At 36.3% G+C, this 11,289-nt stretch overlaps 1 protein-coding gene across 5 annotated transcripts in view; it reads left to right on the forward strand.

Annotated features, from left to right (window-relative positions):
• The window catches only part of LOC124404229 (RING finger protein nhl-1), a 31,869-nt gene extending 28,078 nt beyond the window's left edge, over positions 1-3,791 (forward strand). For 3 of the 5 annotated variants that reach the window (XM_046878192.1, XM_046878193.1, XM_046878194.1), the window contains 2 exons: positions 542-1,006; positions 1,814-1,975. In XM_046878192.1, coding sequence (XP_046734148.1) covers positions 542-1,006; positions 1,814-1,845 — 497 coding nt within the window. In that variant the 3' untranslated portion in view covers positions 1,846-1,975. Of the gene's footprint in view, positions 1-541; positions 1,007-1,813; positions 1,976-2,055; positions 2,201-2,298; positions 2,581-3,247 lie in introns of those variants that run through there. The other 2 variants (XM_046878195.1, XM_046878196.1) reach the window with 1 other exon arrangement.
• The last annotated feature ends 7,498 nt before the right edge of the window (positions 3,792-11,289 follow it).

Consider the following 11,289-nt stretch of genomic DNA (forward strand, 5'->3'; position numbering starts at 1 on the left):
TTATCACTCATGCTAGCCAAAGTAAATTCTTTTCATTCTATGCAAAACTATAGAGTATAGGCACGCTCACGATTCACAAACCAACGTACCACCGACAATGATTGTATACAGAGATAATTAAACTGCACATACATATCTAGTGACTCTCATTGAACAAATCATAAAGTGTACGCTAGGAATGTTAGTGATTTTTTAAAATAAAGTTCAACTGTGTCCAAAGAGCACAGAACCTCTATCCCCCTGGGGGACAGGATATAAGAAAAGCAATTTTCAGTTGGGACGGAAAGAGACGGAGCTACGGAAGAAACCTTCTTGCCAGCGTCACCGCCTCGCCTCGATGCCGTTGCACCGTCTCTAGCGTCTGCGGAAAAAGAGAGAGAAATAAGAAATAGACGAAAGTAGATAGATTTTAGGGAACGTTCAGGGGTGGCTGCAGGTCTGACGCACCGGCGTTGGCATAGGCGGATTCTTCCGTACCGGCTTCGAAATCGAGACTCCGAAAAATTTGGTAATAATCGAAGGCCTACACCCGGTTTTTTAGGTTCCTCAACAAGAGCAGAAGCCAGGCGGCCGTGGCGGCAGCGCGTGAACCGGATCCGGAGCCCGAGCCCCTCTCGACGATGTCGCGTTACGCGGCCCTCAAGGAACGCAGACAGCGTTTGGCGCGCTCGAGAAGCTCCCACAACTTCGGGGGCGACGACCTGGACCTGGACGACGACCCGCCCTCGCCCACAACCCAGTCGCCCAACGCCTACCTGGCGGCCAAGTACGGGGTCGGTAGCGAGCTGGCGCGGAGTCGCAGCACGCACGCCCTCAAGTCCAGGGAACCGAGTCCCGACCGGGATCACAGGGACCGGGATCGGGATCGGGACCGCGACCGCGGAGCCACGGAGAAGGACGGCGCTGCCCTTAGTTCCTGGGCTCGCTACCTCAAGAACAAGTACGGAAATCGCACCACCAAGGACAAGGAACCACCTTCCGCCTCTGCAGCGGCCGCCTCTTCGAGGTTAGACCCGTTTTACCATTCGTTCGAATATCGGAGGGACCTTCAATGCCGACTGTGTTGTGGTCTCTGGGAACCCGGAACTGGGGCCTAAATTGACTCCATCTTCCAGGGTTTTCATCTTCCAATTTTCAGAACGAAGCTCTGATCTTCGATATGTGTTTACGCTGAGCAGTTTGCCTGGAAAATGGAACAACTGGGTTACCATTGGGGTTGTGGTTTCTGAGGAACCCGGAGCTGAGGCCAAAATTGACTTCATCTTCCAGGGTTTTCATCTTCCAATTTTTAGTACAAATCTCTGATCTTCGATATGTGATAACGTCGACGATGAGTAGTTCACCTGGAAGATGGAACAATTAGATCAATTAAGCTAGAAATTATTTTCAAGGTTGGAAAGGCAGTCGAAATCAAGCAGATTTTGTAGGGTGCAGACTCGTTTCGTTGCGTGAAGTGGGTACTTTGGAACATTGCCATTGATCGGGTCTATTCAAGTTCAGTTTCTCGATACTTTGTCTAATCTTCTCGCATCACGGAAAATCCAAAGGCTGGAGTCTTGTCCCAATACCGTATCTCAAAATGGGATGATAATGAGATGCTTGTGCTTAGTTTCAATACATTTCTAACAACGAACTGATGGTCCGTGCACTTTACGAACAACGTTTATGCTTCGGCTGTCTTCCTAAAATCTTTTCCAGAGACGACGTTTTTTTATCATTATTAAAAATGATCCGTGGCACAAAAGTTCCGGTTGGCAAGATCAAGTCTCTCCAACAATATTTGAAAAAAAAATTCTTTTTTTCCTTACCGCAGTGCGAGTGCCGCCTCGCGAAGGCTTTCGCTAGGGTTGCCACTTAGACACACCGGCCAGACCTCATTCGAATCTTCTGACGACGACCAAAAAAACCCGTCAGGCTCCCCCACATCCCCTACAGCAGCTCCCGCTATTCACGCGGCAGCAGGTTCCTCCACTAGGTAAGTGCTGCACAATTTTGTAAATAATTGTCCTACCTATTCTCATCTCCACGATCACCTATATATTCCTCTTGTTCCAGAGGTCAATACCTGCTGAAGCGGCGGCAGCTGTTCAAATTTGGGATGCGGGGGAGCGAAGCCGGATGCTTTACCTGGCCGCGAGGCCTGGCCGTCGGCCCTGACAATTCCATCGTCGTAGCCGACAGCTCCAACCATCGAATTCAAGTAAGATAAAAGACTGTATCATCCAATCGCAGAAGGTTTCCATATCCTGATAACAAGACGAACACTTATTGTATGTTGTTTCAAACTTCACTTCACAGGTGTTTGACGGAAATGGAAACTTCGTCAAGGAGTTTGGAACGTACGGTAGCGGAGAAGGCGAGTTCGACTGTCTGGCCGGAGTTGCCGTCAACAGGATCGGTCAGTTCATAATAGCTGACCGATACAATCATCGTATTCAAGTCCTGGACCCTTCTGGAAGGTTCCTGAGGGCCTTTGGCTCCCAGGGCAGCGCAGACGGGAGGCTCAATTACCCCTGGGGTATCACAACGGACGCCTTGGGATTCATCTACGTCTGCGACAAGGAGAACCACCGTGTACAGGTATCTTTATTTCAAATTATTCATCCCGAACATCGGATGGATTAAAGTTGGCATTAGTTGACCGATGTGAACTACAATGTTATACAATTTTTATCATCTACTTGGGAATTCAACATCAGATAGTCTTGGATCGAAATCAAATTGAAGTCCACATCTCGTTTTTTACTTTGAAATGATCGCACATCTTATCAACACTTTTCGAATCCAATTTCACCAAACGGCTATATCAAATATGGATGTAACTTAGCATTACACACCTGTAATTGCCACTTTTGAGCACTCCAAATTTGATTCAATTAGTTTCAAACTTTCAACATTACGAATTGAGAGCAGTTTTGTTTATTTTGTTAGCTAGTGTCAATTCACTCTCAGTATAAGTTTTTCTCCAAGAATTCAAGAATAATTTCAAGGCCCATTTTTTCGTTCTGACGATTCTTCATTTTGACTTTTCTATATTCTACCTTTTGAAATAATATTCAAAATCTCCACATTTTAAAATCCAATGAACCAGACTTTCGAGTGTTTTGAATTTTTGGATCCTGTGACCATTCTGTTTTCCAATCTTGATACACGTTTTTTTTTTTTTTATCTCCATCCAATAACTTCCTCGGACATCATTTCGTCATTCAGACACCAGTTAAAACGATGTTTGGAACAATTTGACCAGGTGTTCCAGTCGGACGGCACCTTCGTGGGTAAATTCGGTTCGTGTGGAAGTGGAAGAGGCCAGCTTGAGCACCCGCACTACATCGCGGTGAGCAACACTAACCGAGTGATCGTCAGTGACGGGAACAACCACCGGGTGCAGATATTCGACGTGAATGGCCGGGTGCTGACTTCATTTGGGTCCGAGGGCTCGGAGGAGGGTCAGTTCAAGTTCCCGCGAGGCGTCGCCGTCGACGACCAGGGATTCATCGTGGTCGCAGACTCGGGGAACAACCGGATACAGATATTCACACCAGAGGGCGTCTTCCTCAGGGCGTTTGGCGGCTGGGGAAGCGGAGACGGCGAGTTCAGGGGACTCGAGGGTGTCGCGGTTACCTCGGCCGGTAACATCGTTGTTTGTGACCGGGAAAATCACCGCGTACAGGTTTTCTAAACGGCGTTACGTTGACGGAAGAATTTGAAGACGGTTGCCATTGGGAAAATTTTCGTAACAAATACTCGGCGGGTAAGTGAGTTAGTGCCGTAAGAAGTCGTCTCAAAGATCTAGTATCTTCTTTATCGACATGAGCCGCTTAAGGAAACACCATTCGTTAAAGTAACCGTCTTTAACAGTTTTTAGTTAACGAGCGATATCGCGTATCCGTTCCTTACAATTATCTCTGTAATAATATCATCAAGTTCAATTTTACGAGGATGAAAAGGAAAAAGGTTTATTATTAGATACATACCGTTTCACAGTCGAATCGTTATTTATATGCATAAAACAAATACATAATATGTTTATTTATTTGAAATACATCAACGTCCACGATACACTGCGTTGATATTGTTTCTGTAGGTATATTATTCAGGTTTCTTGAAACCGATCAGCGAGATACTACTTATTATGAATTTTTTTTTCCAAATTTTTCTTCATTTATTATTCAATTTTTTTTCCATTCATCTTTTTTCTCGATTCTTCGATCGTATAATTTATTAAAAAAATACATATAGATATATATATATTCGTATACAATAATATTATATATATATTTAGTAAATGAAATTATTATGTTTCTTTTTCTTCTCTCTTCTTTTTTACAATTCTCTAAGATTTTCTTATTTTTATTTATTTTCTTGTATTTCTTTTTTTCCTCCTCTCGTCATCCTTAATTGGATCGATAAGGATAGCTATGCGATTAGAATCGACGTAGACTCGCTTTCGTTCCCGCGGAACGTTAATTCTAATAACTCTATATGATGCAATTAATGTGTAATAGCGCAGAGATTCGTGTTGGACTGCAATGAAAAAGGGAAAACCGACGTTACCTGCGTGTGATAAAAAATAAAAATCAAATTCTTGTGGAAGCCCCAGAGGAAGACCCTCCATATTATATCTATACACCGACGATCCAACTTACCAGACACAATTCACTCTTACCGATTCGAGTTTTATCTTGACTAATTTTAAATTAAACTGCAGCGTCGAGTGTAATTTGTTGTTACAAAATCCCCGAATGCACGTCACGGAGCAAAAATATTTGACGCGTGACGGAAAAATTAACGAAGATTCTTTAAATACCTGCACGTTATGGGAAATTGGAAAGGTAAATTATTGCACATATAAACACACACACACAAGTATGCTATTATATACACATGAACCACACAACTATATATAATACGTCATTCATACAAACATACGTTATATATATATAGAGATGCATTATACCCAAATGAAATAATTTTATTTGTACTCAGAATGAACCATTGTTTGTACCGTTTGTATGCTTTGAATAAATTGTTGCGGAAAGTAAATGCTACATGGAAATTTAATTCAATGTTTTCGTTATTTTTTATGCCCATTTTATTGTGTTAGTTAGTTAGATTTTTCCCCTATTTTCAAATTACTCGTTAATGGTCAGTGAGATTATAGTTTCTTTAAAAAATGGAATGGCTTCGAAGTTACGGACGTTCGCTGGAACTTGGAAGGATACTGGTTTTTCTAAACCCTTCTTGAGTCAAATCGATGAATTCCGGATCGTCAGAGACAAGAAAATTATAGATTTGCGAAAAGAAAATCGATATTTAAAAAACCGTTCAACTTACGACAGTGTACATCAAATAATTTATGCCACGATTTTCAGAAACTCCCTTTTCAATTTCATACTAAGATTTTAAAAAATTATTGACAGAGTTAGAAATTTGTATGTGTCTATATATATACCCTTATAACACACACATATATATGGTTACAAAGAGGGAATTTGGTGGCATATCATCAATAGAACATGCAGGTGAAGCACAGTACGTGAATAAGTCAATAAATATATAATTTATTAAATGCAATGATGAAATGGTGTAACAATGATGGGGGGGAGGAGGTCACGAATTAACTGGGATAACGGCGCTGCCATGAGATAAAGACGATCGCCTTGCCCCCATCCCCCAGAAATATATAGATAAAATATTTTCATTATTATTTACAATGTTAGTTAATTAGTTAGTTAGTTAGTTAATTAGTTAGTCAATAAATAATAATAGTTAGTGATAGATATATACGCATGTGTATACATATATGTATATTGCATATAATATGTATACATATACAGTATATATATTATTTAATATAAGTCAATAATTTGTAATTATACTTTAGTACGGTTTGCGATAATAAAAATATTACAATAAATGGATATCGAGCCTGAATCTTTATGTAATTCGTATATTCTCTAACGTAGCAAGTATAATAATATGATAATAAGGTAGTATTATTAGGAGGTATCGAGTATGTGTAATTATTAATAATGAACCTTTTTAATGATTTCTTTTCTCCTTTCTCTCTTCAATTCAGATATCTCTAGCGACTGCGCCTGCAGACTGATGCTAATTTTACTTAATACTTTCAAGTATTCTATGCATGGATGAGTCCAGATATGAAATCTTGCCGGCTCTTATGAATGGATATTCCAAATCATTTGAAAATAAAATAACTCGTCATTCGTTGTCAAATTTAAAAAGACCCGTATTTGAGTATCTCGTTAGAAAAAAATGTTCACATCTTTTTTAAATTTTTTAATAAAAGCTTTCCTTATGGAACTACAATGTGTAAATGAAATTAAATATTTCAACATCATCGTAATCCTCTAATTATACTCCCAGTTCTTGACAAAGTTGAAACTTTTTAACAAGCTTAAAAAATCTTGCTTAGCTTATGAAAGAATAATTCCAATCCGTCGATTCCTCCCGTATTTATGAATTGGAAAAAAACGATCTGATTTTCAGTGGGAATTTCTTGTTTTTTTTTTCAGTTCGATCCAGAAATACGGATATTTTGAAATTTGTTCAAGAAGAATTGTACGTTTCATTTCAAAGATGATCTGAAATTTTTTTGCGTAGCAGCCTGCACAGTTTCACGCTGATTTAGCTGATATTAAGAATCACTACCGTTCTGCCATATCCGAAAGGCTCGGTCCCCAGAATCTACTGAGGATCGAATAGGAGGGAATGTATGGCCTGAATGTAGATGGTTGAAAAATTCGTTTTATATTTTATATCATAGATCGCTAAAGATTCTCGACTGAATAAGCTTTAAAGTGAATCACATTGTCGGATCCAGATTCTACAACCTTGCACGTCAATTATAGCGTTGCCATATAGGAAGAGTCAATTGATATTTGATATATTTATATATATATATATATAAGAAATATAAATAGTGTGCTAATTTTACCGGCTCGAATTCCTTTTCAATTTTCAAATTTTTTTCGTGCACAAATTTCTACCTTTCATTGACTTTACACGCTCTGTATCGTTAGTCTATTCCGCCAGACGACGATAATACAGTTAATAAATCGAGAATATCGTTGAAAAATTGAATTAACTTTCATTCATTTTACCACGGAAGTAGAAGGATATAAGAAGCATCAAGGATCTGGATCCGAAGCACTGGGTATATAATTCCATTATCGATTCAAAAGATTTTTAAATAACGCTAATCTATAGTAATTTACTGCGTCTAAAAACCGTTTTAAAAGTGGCATGACATTTCTCACCTCATATCGTTCGATTTCGAAGTATCATTTACGTGTACACGTATTAGTACAATTTTTTTTTTTTTTTCTCTCTCTTCTTTTCTAATTAATTTTCTTAATATTTTCTTTTGTTTTCTGTTCTCATCAAATTTATATAATTAATGAAAGTGGCAGCGGTTAGGCCATGCGGCTCCTATTAACTATTCGTCTTTGACTCTTGGCTTTCTTATTCTATTTTATCATATAATATAGATTCAAGAATTTTCAATTTCATTTTTTTTTGTTTTTGTCTTTTTTGTTGTTTTTTTTTTTATGTTTTGCTTAATAATATTAAATTTAAATTTGAGATATAATAACTTTTTAAGTGAAGTTTGAAAATGTATAATAAGGTACGTATTACAATTATACCTCGAAGCGTCTACCCTAGCAAATTTAATGACCATGACATATATATGTATATACAAATATATATGTATATATGTATATATGCATGTATGCATATATCAATATATAGAGGTACGTAACTTCAGCTCACGATAGTTGATTTGTTTTATACTATTGTTTTTGTCATTAGATTTTCATTATTATTTAGTATCTTTATTGTTATTGTTGTTGTTGTTATTATTATTATTATTATTGTTATTGTTGTTAATTCATTTTTATTCATAACGCTGCGTGAAAAGATCTTGGATCTCTATAAATATATTTCAATAGCAGCTGAAATACTAAGTAGATATTATTATTATTACATTTTTACTTTTCAATTTATTATCCTTTTTATTAGAATTTGAAAATATGAAAGCAATTTACCGTTCCTGTAGTCGAGCTCCTATGTTTTAGACTAAATCATTAGCCGATTAACAGTTTATACCACTAAGCGCGACGGTATTCGACACATTATGATTATTAATAATTTTTATGGTTATTTTATTTTATTATCTGTCCCACTGCCGAATTGTTCTTGATTTTCTGTTTCATTTATGTTATTTTACCTTTATTTTATTTTTCTTTTTTTTTCTATTAAATATAAATGTAAAATTCAAAAATTGATTGCCACTTGTGAAAACCGCACTTAGAAGAAAACTGCACCATTTTTAATGTATTTTAACTCTTATCACGTTCTTCGTCATTATATAGAATTTTAATTAGGTACTAAATTTTACTTTAATGTACGTATAATGGAGTCTTGGATATTTACTTTAAGCAAAAATATAAATATAACAATAGTTTGTGTGTAATAATAATTATTATCATATTCATGACAATAACAATAATAATGATAATAATAATAGTATCAATAATAATAACTACTAGTCTCATTTAAGTATCAGTAACATGATGACTAATGGATATAACAGTGATTGAAAGATTGAAGTTTTTCAAATTTTGTCTAATTTTTTTTTTTTTTTTTTATCATTCGTTCATTCTACTTCATTGACGCGTGTATGTGTTTTTTGGTTTTCATTTTATGACTCTTTTTTTCTTGAAATTTATCCTCGAAGTTCTATAACAATTAAGAATAATAAATCTTTAAGCTTATAAATGGCATGAAAATGCTCATTGGAATTGACTCGTGTTTTAAACAACATTATTTTCAATATTACGTGCAAATTATGCTCACGTTCCGAAGACACAAATTCACACTTTCTTTTACAACTGAATAAGCCTAAAGAATTTCCCTTCCCAATAACATCAATTCATGAAACTAATTGAATCAATTTTTTTTGATACTGACGCTTGATAAATAAATTCTTCAAAATATCTACAAAAGATTTTAACGCACCAATACTTGTCTTAATTTAAAATCATTTGTGTTGAATTGGGATACAATAAAATAAATAAAAGAAAACATGATGATTGAAATTAAATTTGCGATTCACGCGTGCCAAACCGCAGTCTCGAACACAACGTGAGCATATATATGCTAAGTATCATTGACTGGATTGGTCTACTTGTCTCTCTGCTATTTCAATTAACAAATCCCATCATCATAAGTAATTTATAATATGTGACATTTTCATTTCGCGAAATACTTTCTTGGATCACTTCTTGGAGTTATCACAATGTTTCATCAGTTAAACGCTATATGTTTATATTCTTATTTTAAGACTTATTAACGGAAATCCGTGAGTGTGCTTCCTCTATGTTAATTATGTACGCGATTTCTATCCCATAGAAGAGAAATTTTTCTTTTTTTTTCTTTTCTTTTTTTCTTATGCGATTTTCTTTTAATAATGATGAAAACCTACGAGAGAAATATTGGTAGGTATAGATAAGTAGGTAGATGAGTAATTATTATAGGTAGAATTAGTCAAGGTATGTAGATAATTTTTAGTATTCAATTATCTAACTATTCAACGAATCTCTCTTTCGTTCTCTCTCGCTCTCTCTCTCTCTCTCTCTATAATATTTTGTTTTTCGTCTAATATATATTATAATAAGAAAATTCATTACAATTTGTGATTTCACTAAGCACAGCCCGTCGATCAGGGCTCCACTAAGAGCTCTCGTCTTCCTTTTTGAAAATGAAAAATTTTTCTTTTTCTTCTCTTTCAGTTTCAAAATCTCAAATAATAACGTTAGATAATAATATACCTCAATTCTTATAGATTATATCTGAATACGTACATATAATAAACCTTCGATTTCATTTCGCTGTTCACTACCACCACACTTTGTCCGTGCAATATAATTACGAGATGACTAATGGTAGATGGAAAAATAAAAGCTTCGTCGCATTACAACGAAATTAAGTAGGTATAATAATAACGTTTTCGTTGAACGTTTACTTCTTTTTCCCTTACACAACATTCCCTCCTCGTGGGAATTGATATGCTTGCAATTCGTGATAATTTACCTTATAACAGAATTACAGGGAATGCCATTTTTTCTTTTCCGTTCATCAATACTCTCGATTTTCTTTGTTTTTTATTTTTCGTTTTTTTTCTTCTCAAGCAATTTAAGTACATTGGATATCGGTTCCATTCTTGTTTCGTCGTTGTATATATACGTCATGTTTTTCTCGAGTCTTTATAAATTCAACCTCATTATTTCTTATTTCACTCCTCCGTTACTGCAGCATACGCTTAAATATATATTTGTATGCGATTATCCAGCGGCTTTCAGATTTTTATCTGTACATATTCGAATTCAAATACGAACTTGAATAGACGCGAGCGCAATAAAGAAGACCAGAAAGAACGACGTGATCACGTATGACAACATTTCATGACAAACGTAATCTTTGGATACCAATTATTATCTATCATTTTATCAGTAGTGGCGTTTCAAGGCGTCTGGTAACTGAGTTATCGAGAGTTTGATGAAAAAAATAAAAGAAATAAAAGTTTTTCCAAATTTTGATAAATTATTTATACATTTATAAATATACCATGTTTGTGTATCTGCGCACGCTTACATACTGTCTTTACCTGCGTTTAGGAACAATTGTAATATAACAACAAGGCAGCAGCTGAGCCTTGGGCTACTCGAGTCAGTCAGTCGGTACAAATCCATAGAAATCGGCGTCTTCGGACTAATTCGCAAAAACAGCAATCCGATTTTCGGACTTTCGGATACCCGCTCCGTTATCTGTACCTTTTTGTTTGCTTTTGAGTGTTTTTTGTTATTTATTTAATCATTATTTTTTAGTTTTCATTCGTTCAAAAATTTTTATTCTCTTTCTTTCATCGTCGAGGAAGGACGGAGTCGTCTTCAGCGCGACGCACCAATGCGCACACTGCAGATCTTCGTCGTTGAATGTATCAGACAATATTTTTTTACCACTCTAACCTCAAAATCGCGACTTTGTCGTGATTTCGTGGCTCTCGTGATAAAAAATACGGGTCGAAACTCGTGTTTCTATGACAATTGAATGAGTCTACGAATGCGCATGCGCAGAGTATTGAAAAGACCACTTTCAAGTCCTATGAGTTGAAAGTGGTCTTGTCTGTACTACGCGCATGCGCTGTCGCGAACAAATCTCACATCACACGACCGTAACCTCAAATTAGTGCATCGGGAAAAACCG

The sequence above is a fragment of the Diprion similis genome, chromosome 3, assembly GCF_021155765.1.
Source record: "Diprion similis isolate iyDipSimi1 chromosome 3, iyDipSimi1.1, whole genome shotgun sequence".
Lineage (NCBI taxonomy): Eukaryota > Metazoa > Arthropoda > Insecta > Hymenoptera > Diprionidae > Diprion > Diprion similis.